Raw genomic sequence first — 14,140 nt, 5'->3', positions numbered from 1 at the left:
CCTGGTGTGCTCTTGCGCACGGGAAGACGCTGGGCTCTGCTAGTCTGGAAAAGGTGGGCGAGCCGGAGCAGCGCCCACCCCTCCCTCGCTCCGCTTGCTGCAGCCGTGCCCTTTGCTGGCCGTTGGGGGTGGCTCTGGCCCAGGCCAGCCCCACGTGCAAACAGCCAGCGGAAAGGGGAAAGCCTCAACACTGTGAGAGACGCCGAGAAATAAACCTTTGCTGCAACCCGACTGGGCTGTGTCTGTCCTGTCCTTGGCTGGATTTGCCTGGGGGAGTCGAGGCCAGGAGGCAGCGTTGCGGATGAGCCAGTGGGGGCGAGAGGAATGGGGTCTGGGAGGGAGCCAGGAGTCCTGTGCTCCAGCCTCCAGGTGACCTTGGGCCACTCCTGTTCCCTCTTGGCCTAACCTACCTAGCCAGGTTGCTGTGAAGCTAAGGAGACGGGGAAGAGCCATGCGCAGTGTTCTGAGCTCCTGGAGGAAAGTGTGGGATGTGTGCCTAATAAAACATAACCCCACTGAATCTCCTTTCCATTTTGAGGTCAATTTTGGACTTTGTTGGTGCCTGGAAGTGGGTGGTGAAGAAATCTAGGAAGCTGCCATATACTGAGTCAGACCCTTGGTCCATCTTGCTCAGTATTGTCTTCCCAGACTGGCATCGGCTTCTCCCAGATTGCAGGCAGGAATCTCTCTCAGCCCGATCTGGAGATGCCGCCAAGAGCGGCTCCATCCCCTGAGGGGAATCTCTTCCAGTGCTCACACTTCTAGTCTCCCATTCAAATGCAAACCAGGGTGGACCCTGCTTAGCTAAGGGGACAAGTCAGGCTGGCTACCACCAGACCAGCTCTCCTCTGGAAAGTGAGTTATTTTTTTTAGATGTTTCTCAGTGGTAAATTTTGAGCATATACCGTATTTACCTGAATCAAAGATGACTCTGAATTTAAGATCAGGGGTGGGGAGATGTCTCAGTTTCCCAGGGTGGGGCACATGGGAGGAGAGGACTTGTGGCGGCAAGCATGAATTGTCCCTTTTGCTAAGCAGGGTCCATCCTGGTTTGCATTTGAATGGGAGACTCCATGTGAGCACTGGAAGATGTTCCCCTGAGGGGCTGGGGTCACTCTGGGCAGAGCAACCCTAGCTTTTCTCCTAGTTATAACACACACTTCATCTCATCAGAGAATCAAAAGAGGGAAAGCGCCCGGAGGGGCAGCTATGCCTCCTAAAAACTTGCTGAGTTGCTACCAAGATAACACAAGACTGACTGTGTTGTTCAAGGCTGAACTTGAGCAGGAGAGCTTGCTGATGCTACCTGGTGTGGGGTGTGTGGGGTTGCCTGCCCCAGGAAATCTGGAGGGCTTAAGCCCCCCCCCCCGCCCCTGATTCCTAATATTAAAAAACTTGGGGGGACCTAGTGCCTTAACAGTTTCACGGTGTCCCTGAAGTGGTGACCCTAAGAGAGAGGGCAGGCAAAGTATGCCTGTGGCCCAGCTTTTGAGGCGTGGGTGTGGTGATTTTTTTAAAAAAGTCAATTATTATTTTTAAAGGACTTTAATGTGCTAATGATGAAGAAAGTAAAAGCTTCTGGGTTGCACAGTCGTTCTTGGCCTGTAGTTGCTTTGCAGCTGTGCCTGAGGAGCTCTGTGTAAGCTAACTGCCGCCAAGCTTGCATCGTTAGCTCCCCACACAGCACACTAAATGGGCTGAGAGCTTGGGGAAGGAGGAGTTAAACTCTGGCTGCGGAAAGAGCCGACGCGGGCCGAAGGGAGCCGAGCGGGAGAGCCTGGCTCCGGCTTTCCGAAGACTGGCGGAAAGAGCCGAAGGAGCGGCCTGAACTCTTGCCGCGGAAGAGCGGCCGAGGCTTTCCTTTCTTCCCCCGCCCTCCGCGTCTTGGCTCCCTATCGGCGAAGAGCTCCCTGACGGAGCCCCCCGAGCGCCTTCGTGCGTCTCCGGGTTAGGCCGCCCACAGGCTCGGGGGCGCCGAAGCCGCAGCGGGGAATCCCGAGACCTTCCGGAAAAGTGCGAGGCCGCATTCGCAGGCGGAGCGAGGGGACGGCCCCCTCCCGCGGGCCGGGCTGGGAAAGCCCGAGCGTTTCCGAAGAGAGCCGAAGCGGCCTTCCGGAGATTGCCGAGCGCGTCGAGGCTGGGCCGGCGCTGGCTGCGTGCGGGGAGACGGCGGCGGCGGCGGGAGGCGATGGAGGGCGGCTGCTGCTGCGGCTGCTGGGCCCGGAGTTGCTGAGGGGGCCGGGCCGGGAGGAGCAGGGCGCCAGGCAGCCCCCCACCCCGCGGCGGCGGCATGGCGGCCAACATGTACCGGGTGGGCGGTAAGGGAGGGGCCGCTCGCTCCTTTCCCGGGGGGTGGAGGGTGGGGGAGGGGCGAGGCACCGGGTGGGGGAGGGGCGGCCTGGCGGGCGGGGGAGGCACGCAGGGGGTCAGTAGGCGGGGGGGGAGCCTGGGGGGCGGACCACGGCAGGGCTGCCCCCAGGAAGTGGGGCCAAGATCTGGGCCAGGAGGGCGCGGGGTCCAGGCTGGCTGGTCAGGTGGGGGGGGGGGCTGGCGGGATGGGAGGAGGAGGAGGCCGGGTCTGGGGGGGCGGGGTGTTGGGGGGCTGGAGGAGGGCCGAGGGGCTGGATCCAGGGAGTGGGTCTGGGACCTGGAGGGGGTGGGGGTCTGGCTTTAGATGGGGGGGCAGGAAGGGGGCCCTGGTCTCTGTGAGTGAGTGGGGGGCTGGGGGTGTGAAGGAGCAGCAGGGTTGGCTTCAGGAAGTGGGGCAGATGCTGGGGGGGTGAGTCTCAAGGCACCAGGGAAACAAGGGCTGATCTGGGGGGGGCTCAGGAGCAGGAGGAGGTCTCTCTCTCTGGGGGGGGCTGGGGCTGCCCCCCTCACACCCTTTCCTGGGAGGGAGCCCTGCTGGATCCAGGGCCCCCCCTCCTTTTTTCCGTCCTTCCTTCCTTCAGGGGAAGCCTGCCTGGGATGCTGCTTGGGGGGGTGGTGGAGAGACTCGGGGGAGACTCAGGAGAGCCGTGATCTGGGGTGGGTTCAATGGGGCAGGGGGTTCACTGGGCAAAGTAGTTGGGAGGAGGGAATGGAGGAGTTTTAAGGGACAGCTGGAGTCCTGGCATCTAAACAGATGGAGAGTCTCAATTTCCAGTGCTGGGGTGGAGATAGGGGGCAGAAAGGGTGTTTGGGGCATGGGTGAGGGCATGGAGGGCTCCGCCACTTAGGTGGGATTGTGGGTCAGCAGGGTCTTAAGAAGCAGGAGGGAGCCGAACTCCTTGAGTCTGTGTGAGGGCCTAAAGGAACCCACTGGAAGGAGCCTGTTGGGGGGGATATGTGGGGCGGGTGTATTCAGGAGGAGTCGTGGGGAGGGGGCCACGGAGGCTAGTTCTGGGGAGTGACCTGGGGGGCTGAACTGGGGGGGGGGCGGACTAGCTTTGTATTGGCAGTTGGGCCTGGGTTGGGTGTGGGGGTGAACAGGCTGGGGGGGGTCTCCTCTACATGTTTAAAGGACTGGAGGAGTTGGGGGGCTGGAGTTGGGGGGCTGGAGTTGGTGGGGGAATGTGACGGAATGCAAAGGCTCCCTCAGTTTGGAGTGGGGGGGCGGAGGAATGGGGTCTGGAGGGTAGAAAGGGCTTGGGGGCATTATTTTGGGGAGGGGTGGGAGGCTGCCCCCCTGAATCTGGTGGGACTGAGCTTGGAATTTGGGGCAAACGGAATTGTGGGGGAAGGAGGCGAAGGAGGAGCTGGGGAGGCCGAGTCCCTGACTGGGCACAAGGGTTGGCGTGAGCAGGTGAGGGGTGCGAGGGCGGGGGGAGGACTGAGGCCCCAGAGATTGTGGGGGGAGTGCGGAGGGAAGAGCCGGCTGGGGTGAGGAGGATGTGGTTGCTTCTGGGGCAAGGGGGCAGCTCAGCGACCCATGAGCTCAGCGGAAGGACCCTGCTGGATGTGGGGCCGCCAGTGGCCTTGGGGCCAGGAGGAGGCTGAGGAGCCCCTTGCTCGGGCCTGCTGCCTGTGGGGTCAGTGAAACCTCCATGCCCAGCAGCAGCCGCCACTGCTGCCTGTCTCTTGAGTGGGAGATGCTGGGCGCCCTGCTGAGTCCTGGGGTATCTGGCCAGGCTGGTGGGCCCAGATGCCAGAGCCAGCATTGGAGGACCCCCCCCCACCCCTCTTGTCCCACCTCCTTGGTTCTTCTCCTCTCCCACTCGCCTGCTTGCAAGCTGTTGGACCCTCCCCACGTTCTCCCCCCCTCCCTGCTTTATCTCCAGCCACAGGGCTGGGGCTGGGGGGGGCGTCCTGCCCCTCCCTCCTGGAACTCTCCCCCACTCCAGCCCTGTCTGTGTCCCTGACCTTCCTCCTCCTGCTGCTGCTGCTGCCAGGCCAGGCCAGGCCAGGGTGGCTTCTTCGCCAGGCCTTGTCAAGCATGGTGGCAAGAGGCCTGCTGGCTCGCCTGCCTGCCCGGCTGGCCTCCCGGGAGCTTGTGGGGTGCAGTGCTGGTGGGCCTGAGCTCTGTCCTGCTTGGAGGCCTGGCTGCGGGGCCCTGGGACCCAGACCGCCAGGGCCTCCTGGAGCCTCCTCCCTGGCCTTGGGCCCCGGGGTGTGTGCGCCGGGCACCTTGCGGCGAGGCGCCAAACTCGGCAGAGAAGCCCCCGGGCCCCCCAGCGTGTGCAGAGCGGGGCAAGGAAGGGCCCCTGGCAATTCTCCAGCCGTGGGGCCCTGCGGTGTGGCCCCAGGTGGCCTGCGCAGCCCTGAGCCCTCGGAGGTCTCCCTCCTGGCTGCTGGGGCTTCGCTTCCGAGACGCCACCCCAGGGAGGGGCGGAACAGAGAAGGCCTAGAACAGGGCCCAGGCAGGGGGCGGGCGGCCCCGAGGGCCTGCGGGGGCCTTGATGAGCAGGAGCACACCGCGTGCCCTCTGAGCTGGGGGGCCCTGGCGTGCCGCTCAGCTGGGCTGTGGGCTTTTGTTGGGGAGCCCCGGAGAATCCGCGCCGGACTCTTCTGCCCCCAAGCCCTCCAGCTGCCCCTGAACTACAGCTCCCATGGTCCCCAGCGACAGTGGCCGGGGATGCTGGGAGTTGTAGTCCGGTGTCTGCAGGAGGGCCCAAGCCGTGTGGCCCTGATGCGGGGCCACTGGATAGCGGGCTGCTGCTGGGGCGGTAGTAGCCACAGCCCGTGACGTCTCTTCCCTCACAGCCTTCTGCTTGGTCCCCTTTCCAGATTACGTCTACTTCGAGAATTCCTCCAGTAACCCCTACCTCGTCCGCCGTATCGAGGAGCTCAACAAGGTAAGGGCAGCCCTGGTGGCGGCAGCGGGCGGGACGAATGCCAGCAGGGGGTGGGGCTGCTGGACGGAGGAGGGAAGGGTCCCTCTGCTAAGCAGGGCCTGCCTTGGTTTGCATTTGGAGGGGAGACTGCCTGAGAGCACTGTGGTTTTGGGGGTGGGAGCTGATGGTGGGAATCCAGCCGCAGCTGGAGAGCCCAGGCTGCCTGCCTCAGGGGAGGGGGCCCCAGCTCTGATCCCTGGAGGCAGCATCTCCACGTGGGGCTGGGGAAGACCCCCGAGCCTGGAACTCGGAAGAGCCGCTGCCAGTCAGTGCAGGCAAGACTGGGCCAGCTGGACCAAGGCCCTGACTCGGTCGAAGGCAGGCACCGCCGCCCGCTTGAGGCTGGGCCTGGCGGGTCGTGGCAGGCTGTGGTGGCCGCCCCTGTAGCCAGCCCTGGGCCTGCTCTCCTTCCCCCAGACAGCCAATGGCAACGTGGAGGCCAAGGTGGTGTGTCTCTTCCGGCGGCGGGATATCTCCAGCAGCCTCAACAGCCTGGCAGACAGCAATGCCCGTGAGTAGCAGGGCGGAGGAGTGGGGGCCTGGTGGCTGGGGAGGGGCACGGAAAGCGGGGGGCACTGGCCGGGGAGAGCAGCAGCAGCAGCCGCCTCTGGAGGCCCGGGGTGGCTGCTCTCTGCTGGGTGGAGGCCGAGTGCCTCGTGGGGTGACTTTCCTGCTGCTGCACACGTGGTCTCTCTCTTAAGCACATGCCTGCCTCCAAGGCAGAAGGGGCTGGGGGCGGGTGACTGGAAGAGGAGACGCTCTCAGAGCAAGCAAGCAAGGCCTGGCCTCTTCCGTGTCTCTCGGCCCTGAAAGGGTTAACAGGAAAGGACTCGCAGCAGCTGGGAGGGGGGGCAGGAAGGGCCTGTGGGGCTCTGCTTGGGGCTTCCTGGCGTCTTGAGCAGGGGCTGTGACCTTGACTCTGTCCAATCAGAGCGGGGGGGGGGTGTTGGCCCAAGGCAGCTTCTCTCCCCCCCCGCCCCCCCCCGCCAGGCTCTACAGAGTGGGGAGGGGTGGCGCCCTCTTGGCCCCTCCTCCCTGTGACGCTGCCAAGTTCGGGAGGCGGCAGCAGGGGCCTGGGAGAACAAAGTGCCTCTTGGGGGCAGCTGCTCCGCTGCCTCCGGGAGGGTGAGAGAGCGAGCGCATGCAGGGCGTGTGTGCGGCAGGCAGCACGCCAGCTCTGTGGCTTGAGCCGGAGCGGAAACGGGGGGGGGGGCGGGGAGGTGGCGGGGGCAGAAGTCCCTCCCCCTCCTAAGGAGTCGGGCTGCCAGGTGGGGGCGCCGAGCACAAGCCAAACCAAGCAGCCGTCTGTTGCCAGTGGTGGGTGGCGTCCTTAACCATTGGGGGCTGTGGTGCCTGAAAGAGTTGGGAACTCGAAGGATCCAGAGCTTTTAAAAAGTAGTTGCCAGAGCTAGACCGAGAACTTGCTTTCTCGTAATCCTCGACTTCGGTAGCAGTTGGCTATGGGCGTAAGGTGGAGCCTCTGTGTTGAGAGGCAGTGTACCTGTAAATACCAGGTGCTGGGGAGAAACAGGAGAGGGCCATTATCTCCCTGCTTGGGGGTCTCCAGATGGAGCCTCCAGTCTGATGCAGCAAGCCAGTCCTTACAAAGTTGGAGACTCAGTCTTAAGAACATAAGCACAGCCCTGCTGGATGAGGCCCAAGGAGGCCCCTCTAGTCCAGCCTCCTCTTTCACACAGTGGCCCACCAGGTGCCGCTCGAAGCCCACAGGCAGAGGGTGAGAGCATGCCCTCTCATCTCCTCCTGTTACTCCCCTGCAGCTGGTATTCAGAGGCATCCTGCCTTTGAGGCTGAAGGTGGCTTATAGCCCTCCGACTAGTAGCCAACTAGTAGCCATTGATAGATCTCTTCTCCATGAAGTTATTGAAACCCCTCTTCAAGCCATCCAGCTTGTTGGCTGTCACCACATCTTGTGGCAGAGAATTCCACAAGTGGATTATGCGTTGTGTGAAAAAGTACTTCCGTTGGTTGGTCTTTGATTTCCCGGCAATCAATTTCAAAGGATGACCCCTGGTTCTAGTGTGATGGGAGAGGGAGAAGAATTTCTATCTACTTTCTCCACACTGTGCATGATTTTATAGACTTCTATCATGTCTCCCCGCAGTCGTCTTTTTTCTAAACTAAATAGCCCCAGGTGTTGTAGCCGTGCTCTAGGCCCCTGACCATCTTGGTTGCCCTCTTCTGCACCTTTTCCAGTTCTACAATGTTCTTAGATGTGACCAGAATTGGACGCAGGACTCCAGGTGTGGCCGCACCATAGTTTTGGATAAGGACATTAGAATATTAGCACTTTCATTTTCAGTCCTTCTCCGAATGATCCCTAGTATGGAATTGGCCTTTTTCACAGCTGCCGTACACTTTCACTTTCAGTGACCTGTCCACCCCCACCCCCAGATCCCTCTCCTGGTCCGTCACCGACAGCTCAGATCCCATCAGCGTATGCTTGAAGTTGGGGTTCTTCGTCCCAATGTGCATCACTTGCCCACAAGGAAGCGCATTTGCCACTTTGTCACCCACTCGCCCAGTCTAATCTTGCTCGGAAGCGTTTCCCAGGACGGTCAGACTGGGGAGCAGCCGGTGGCGGATTCAGACCTGGTGGTGGCTGGGGAGGTGGAGGGTCTGGCTGTCGGCCAAAGGCGCTGCTTCTCCTCCCCAGGAGAATTTGAAGAGGAGTCCAAGCAGCCTTCGGTGTCAGAGCAGCAGCGGCACCAGCTGAAGCACCGGGAGCTTTTCCTCTCACGGCAGTTTGAGTCTCTGCCCGCTACCCACATACGGTGAGGGGTCTGTCGGTGGGCGGGGTGGGGCGCGGGGCTTCTTCCCCCCTGGGCTGTGGGGCGGGGCAAGGAGAGCTGTGCTCGCAGCAGTCGGCTGGGGGCCAGCAGGTGAGTGACCCGGCCCCCTCCGCTTGGCCCTTGCAGGGGGAAATGCAGCGTCACCCTGCTGAACGAGACCGACATCCTCAGCCAGTACCTGGATAAAGAGGTGAGCGGGGAAGGGAGCAGGGGGCGGGGGCTCCCGGGCACTCCTGGGGGCGGGGGGCTGCTCCCCTGCAGGTGGGGGCTTTGGCCCTGGCTGGGCGGAATGGCCAGGGCAAGCGGAAGGCGAGGCAGGGCTAGGTTGCCGGGAGCCTCCTGTTAACCCCTTGTGGCCCTGCTCTTCCTCCCAGGACTGCTTTTTCTACTCGCTGGTCTTCGACCCTGTTCAGAAGACCCTCCTGGCCGACCAGGGTGAGATCCGGGTGGGCTGCAAGTACCAGGCGGAGATCCCGGAGCGGCTGGCAGAAGGTGAGCAGGGCAGGGGCGGGGCCTGCTCCCTGTGCCACATCGGCCTGCCCCCACCCCCCCGCGGCTGGAGGGGGTGCAGCGGTCTGGGAGCATTGACGAGCCCCCGGGGGCCCCTCTTCCTGCAGGCGAGTCGGACAACCGGAACCAGCAGAAGATGGAGATGAAGGTGTGGGACCCCGACAACCCCCTCACCGACCGGCAGATCGACCAGTTCCTCGTGGTGGCTCGGTGAGGTCCAGCTGGGGGGTGCCGTGGCTGCTCTTGCCAGGCTGGCTCCAGCTCCATCTGGCGGGTCGCTAACCCCCTCCTGCTCCCCTCTCTCTTTCTTTCTCCCGTACCAGGGCCGTTGGGACCTTCGCCCGGGCCCTTGACTGCAGCAGCTCCATCCGGCAGCCCAGCCTGCACATGAGCGCCGCTGCTGCCTCCCGGGACATCACGCTGGTGAGGGGCCGAGGGGAGGGCGGCAGCTCTGGGGGGCAGGGGCAGGGCGGGCCTCTTCCGGGAAGCCAGAGCATGGAGCCAGGGCCTGTGACCAGCAGAGCGGGAGGTTGCCGCCAGGACCCACGCCTGCCGCACTGCTTGGCCCCGCCTCGCTAGTCCCCAAGGAGCGGCCTGAGAGCTCCTCAGCCGCACACGCATCCCCCCTCTGCCCCCTGGCTGGCAGCTGCTTCTCCCAGCCCTCCTTCAGGCCTGAGTAGGCCACCTTGCCAGATCGGCAGTTGCCTTCTCTGTGGACTTGCATGAGAGCCAGTTCTCCCTCCGGGCATCGCCCTAAACTCTGCCGCCTGCGCTCGGAAACCGGGGCGAGGCCAGCTCCGGCTCCGGGACGGCGTCTTGGTTCTGGCCCTCCCGTCTCCGGGTGCCGTGGTCGGGCAGGGCCCTGCGCAAGCCTCCCGGGCCCCGCTTGGCTGCCCGGTGGCCGGATGGGCGTGCTGGGTGGGGCGCTTCTGACGGCCCCCCTCCTGCTCTTGGCAGTTCCACGCCATGGACACGCTCCAGCGGAACGGCTACGACCTGGCCAAGGCCATGTCGACGCTGGTGCCCCAGGGGGGGCCTGTGCTGTGCCGGGACGAGATGGAGGAGTGGTCGGCTTCAGAAGCCATGCTCTTCGAGGAGGCCCTGGAGAAGTACGGCAAGGACTTCAACGACATCCGGCAGGACTTTGTGAGTGGCTGGGCGTCCCCTGCGGCTCTCCTCTCGCTTTCCTTTCTGGGCAGGGAGCCCCGGGGCTGGGTGGGCTTTCCCAGGAAGGGGGCCGCGGGCTTGGGGCGGGCCGCAGCCAGGCGCCCTCCTGACCTTGGCCTCCTCCGCAGCTCCCCTGGAAGTCCCTGGCCAGCATTGTGCAGTTCTACTACATGTGGAAGACGACAGACCGCTACATCCAGCAGGTAGGCCGGCCAGGAGCCTTGGAGGGGCCCCTGGGGGTGGGGTGGGGGGGCGAGGGTCGGCCAGAAGCCGGCTGGGCTGCGGCTGGGGCGCTCGGTGACCTGGCCCGGCTTCCTCTTGCTTGCAGAAAAGGTTGAAAGCAGCAGAGGCCGACAGCAAGCTGAAGCAAGTGTACATCCCCACCTAGTGAGTATCCCCCCCGCCCCGCCTCCCCCGGGAAGGAGGGAGGGCCTGCTGCCGCCCACCGCTGGCTGACCTGTGCCCTCTTCCCAGCACGAAGCCCAACCCGAACCAGATCATCTCTGTGGGCTCCAAGCCCGGCATGAACGGAGCGGGCTTCCAGAAGGGGCTGACCTGCGAGAGCTGCCACAGTGAGTGTGCCTGGGGCCGGGGCCCTGAGTGGAGACGCCGGTGTGGGGGCGGGGGGGGGCTGTTCCCGCCTGGCCCACTCAGTGACCGCCCCGCCCCCTCCTCTCCTCTCCCCCCTCCAGCCACCCAGTCGGCCCAGTGGTATGCCTGGGGCCCCCCCAACATGCAGTGCCGCCTCTGCGCCTCCTGCTGGATCTACTGGAAGAAGTATGGCGGCCTGAAGACCCCCACCCAGCTGGAGGGAGCGGCTCGCAGCGTCACGGTGAGACCCTTGCCCAGAGGGCTGCCGCCTTGCCTGCTTGCTCGCTCGCTCTCCTGGCCGGGCAGTCGCCAGCCGACGGGACCCGGGAGGGAGCTCCCACTCCCCAGCGGCAGAGGAGGCCTCCCGGGCAGCCCTGCTCGCCTGGCTCCCGTCCCTTGGTGCCCAGCCAAGCGGCCGCCCGCTCAGCCCCGCCCAGGGCCTCCTCCGACGTGGCCCCGGACGCTGCCAGCCTGGAGTTGAGAGCAGCTGCCTCCCCATGAAGCTGGCGGCCCCTTCCTTGCCGTCTCACCGTCAGGCCCCCCTTGCAGGAGCCGCACTCTCGGGGCCACCTCTCCCGCCCGGAAGCCCAGAGCCTCTCGCCCTACACGACCAGCGCCAACCGGGCCAAGCTGCTGGCCAAGAACCGGCAGACCTTCCTGCTGCAGACCACCAAGCTGACCCGCATCGCCCGCCGCATGTGCCGGGACATCCTCCAGCCCCGCCGGGCCGCCCGGCGCCCCTACGCGCCCATCAACGCCAACGCCATCAAGGCCGAGTGTACGTGGGGGCAGGGGAGCGGCCGGCCTCCTGGGGCTGGGGCCAGGTGCCCAGGACAGCTGGGCTCACGCTGGCCCCCTGCTTCCCCCCCCCCCCCCGACAGGTTCCATCCGGCTTCCCAAGGCCGCCAAGACGCCCCTCAAGATCCACCCTCTGGTGCGGCTGCCTCTGGCCACCATCGTCAAGGAGCTGGGTGAGGCGGGGCCACCTGTGCAGGGTCGGCGTCTCGCGGGGGCCTGGAGGCCAGTGTCTGGAGATGGGGCCGTGCTGCCGGCCTGTGCCCCCCCCCCCCCCGTGGCTCGCTCTTCTGCCCAGAGTGGGCCAAATATTGGCAGTACTAGCCAGCCGGGTCTCCTGCAGAGCTTGGCTCACAGGCAGTCCTGGTCCACATGGACCTGGAGGGGCGGGGTGGGCACGCCACAGTCGGCACCGGCTCCGCTCTCTGGTGGGCGGGAGGCTGTGCTCGAGGCCGCGGCCAGAGAGAGGAGCAAACTCTGCTGCTCTTTGAGTGTCCCCCTCAAACGGGGGGAAGCTGGGCCTCTCTCCCAAGAGGGGGAGGCAGCTAGCTGGGAGGAGCGGGGTGTGTGTCTTCCTTCCTTCCTCCCTTCTCCCGGACCGTCCAGCACAGCCCAGTGATGTTCTGTGGTGGTTTTCCTTCCCCCAGCTGCCCAGGCCCCCCTGAAACCAAAAACTCCCCGGGGCACCAAGACGCCCATCAACAGGAACCAGCTGACCCAGAACCGGGGCCTGGCTGGCATCGTGGGCAAGCGGGCGTACGAGAGTGTGAGTGAGACTCTGGGCCGAGGGAGGGGACTCGGGGGGGGGGCGGGTTGCACTGCAAGCGGGTCCAAACGTGGGGGGTGGGGAGTGAAGCTTCCAGGGGTTTGGGGAGCCTGTTTGGCAAGGGCGGCGGGAGGGGAGGCCCACACCCTGAGATGTGGGTCTTGGTCCGAGATGTCCTGTAGGCGCGACGGCTGACCTGGGGCAGAGGAGGGCAGGCTCCAGAGGAACTGGCCGCCCCTTCCAGCTGTGCTCCCTCTGCCCAAGAGCGCTCCGAGGCTGCCTCCACTAGGTGAGGTGGGGAAGGGCTCACTTCTGGGCTTCTGGACACTTCGGGGTCTTCCCGTCTCTGTGGGGGGGTTCCCCACTGCAGCAGGTGCAGGGTGGCTAGCCGGGTCCCCCCGCTCCCTTCCCTCCGCCCCATGTGTCGCCAGAGGAAGAGGAGGGCCCCCCCGGGAGGGAGAGGGAGCCCGCCAGAGGTGGACACCGCGGTGGTGGGGCTTCCTCTTGCTGATGGCTCTGTGTGGGGCCGGGTGCAGGTGGCAGTGGGCGGCCCCTTCTCGGCCAACGGGCGGCCCCTGGCTTCCGGGATGCGGTCGAGCACTCAGCCCACCATCAAGCGTCAGAAGCTGAACCCGGCAGACGCCCCCAACCCTGTCGTGTTTGTGGCCACCAAGGACACCAGGTATTGGGGAAGGGGTTTCTGCTCCTGCAGGCGGAGCTCGCCGGGGTGGGGGCTGTGGTGTCCGTCCTCCGCCGCTGTGCAGCGTTGGGGCCGGCGTCCCGCTCGGTAACGGAGAGGCGGGAGCTGCTTCTACCGCCCTTCCTGGGGCTTTGGGGTGGGTGGGAGAGCCCGAGGGGTTCTAAGCAGCCCCAGGGGGAAAGGCAAGGCAGGCCAGGGGCAGCAGGTTGACGGCGTGGGTGGCTCGGCCCCAGAGCCCGGCCTGCAGCCCCACGGCCAAGAAGGTGGCTTCCCCACACGCCCTCAGCAAGCCCTGGCAGCAAGGCGGGTGCTGAGGTGTGCCACCATCCGCCGACAGGGCCGCTCCGGAGCGCCATCTCCCCGGCACGACTCTGTCTCTAGAAATACCCCCCCCCCACACACACACACCTGTGGCTGGGAGGGAGTGGGGGCAGAGCTGCAGTGGGGCGGGTGGGTGGAGAGGGATCAGAGCCCAGAGGGTTGCTGGGGCCTCCTCCAGCACGTCGGGGTCTGGCTTCGGAGCCTGACGTTCTGCCTTTCCTCCCTGCCTGCCTGCCTCCCCCGCAGGGCGCTGCGCAAGGCCCTGAGCCACCTGGAGATGCGCCGTGCCGCCCGCCGGCCCAACCTGCCGCTCAAGGTGAAGTCGATGCTGCCCCTCCGGCCTGTGGTGGCCCCCCTGGTGCCTGTGCCCCCAGCCCACCCGGCCAGCACCAGCGAGCCCATCATCCTGGAAGACTGAGTGCTTTGGCCTCTCCGGCAGCCCCCCTCGGATCCTCGTAGCCCCCTCGCCTGGCCACCTGCCTACCCTTCTCCTGTGTCTGAGAGCCGTCTGGCGGTGGGGGGCTGGGGCGGGGCGGCCGCGGGCCGAGCATTGGTGGCCGTGGCCAGGCAGGAGGGGGCGTCTCTCCCCACCATGGTGGATCCTGGACAACCTTCGTTCTCCTTTTTATATATATATATTTTTTAATTTCCACATTTTACATTTTTTACCCCTTCCTCCCTGCTGACAATTCAGACTTGCGCACAAAGTTGGCCTCCTCCCCTCCCCAGGGCTGCGTGGGGTGAGGGGGGCGGGCAGAGCCTGTAGGCGGTGGCGTGGGGCTGGGGGAACACAGAGACTGACCCCCCACCCCAGCTCGGCCGCGCTTTCCTTTTGTCTGTGTCTTTTTTGGTGTGTGCGCATCTTCCTTCCTTCCTTCCTTCCTTTCTTTTTAGAGACGCCCTCTGGTTCCGCATACTCTGTATTTGGGGGAGTGGGGGGGGGGAATCCTGTGGGGGCCCCAGTTCCTTGTCAACAGGGCTATGCCCTTTCTCCCCTCACCGCAACCCTTTGACGAGCCCATTTTTTGTACATGGTTTGAAGAGAAAAAGTCAGGTTTTTTAAAGTTGACCTGTAACTGGTTCTTATAGCAACAATAAATAAATAAATGCTGTTTTCTTCACACCTTCCTCTGCTTTTTTGGCGGGGAGTTTCCCTGGGCAGCAAGGT

The 14,140-nt window shown here is 64.6% G+C and overlaps 1 protein-coding gene across 3 annotated transcripts; it reads left to right on the top strand.

Moving 5' to 3' along the window:
* Positions 1–2,109: 2,109 nt before the first annotated feature.
* MTA2 (metastasis associated 1 family member 2) lies at positions 2,110–14,093 on the top strand. Of its 3 annotated transcripts, none has more exons than XM_053277681.1 (18): positions 2,110–2,318; positions 5,206–5,273; positions 5,730–5,823; positions 7,987–8,104; positions 8,249–8,312; positions 8,497–8,614; positions 8,740–8,842; positions 8,956–9,055; positions 9,590–9,778; positions 9,928–10,002; positions 10,128–10,186; positions 10,274–10,371; positions 10,492–10,631; positions 10,940–11,168; positions 11,272–11,361; positions 11,833–11,951; positions 12,488–12,633; positions 13,219–14,093. In XM_053277681.1, the coding sequence occupies exons 1-18, from the start codon at positions 2,291–2,293 to the stop codon at positions 13,388–13,390; spliced, it is 2,010 nt and encodes a 669-aa protein (XP_053133656.1). In that variant the 5' UTR covers positions 2,110–2,290; the 3' UTR covers positions 13,391–14,093. The 3 variants fall into 3 exon arrangements, with proteins under 3 accessions (XP_053133656.1, XP_053133657.1, XP_053133655.1); XM_053277680.1 differs by lacking the exon at positions 2,110–2,318 and adding an exon at positions 3,817–4,010; XM_053277682.1 differs by lacking the exons at positions 2,110–2,318; positions 12,488–12,633 and adding an exon at positions 3,816–4,010.
* Positions 14,094–14,140: the final 47 nt, after the last annotated feature.

Source organism: Hemicordylus capensis, chromosome 14 (genome assembly GCF_027244095.1).
Source record: "Hemicordylus capensis ecotype Gifberg chromosome 14, rHemCap1.1.pri, whole genome shotgun sequence".
NCBI classification, from domain to species: domain Eukaryota; kingdom Metazoa; phylum Chordata; class Lepidosauria; order Squamata; family Cordylidae; genus Hemicordylus; species Hemicordylus capensis.
The sequence above is the reverse complement of the archived record's forward strand: the minus strand, read 5'-3'. Positions and strand labels throughout refer to the sequence as shown.

What these genes read in the sequence shown, in the direction of transcription:
- MTA2 (XM_053277680.1), top strand. Translation starts at nt 3,911, where the DNA reads ATGAGCTCAGCGGAAGGACCCTGCTGGATGTGGGGCCGCCAGTGGCCT. An exon ending in CCTGGCAGACAGCAATGCCC is followed by an intron (nt 5,824 to 7,986) that starts GTGAGTAGCAGG and finishes TCTCCTCCCCAG; the next exon opens with GAGAATTTGAAGAGGAGTCC. An exon ending in CAGACCGCTACATCCAGCAG is followed by an intron (nt 10,003 to 10,127) that starts GTAGGCCGGCCA and finishes TCTTGCTTGCAG; the next exon opens with AAAAGGTTGAAAGCAGCAGA.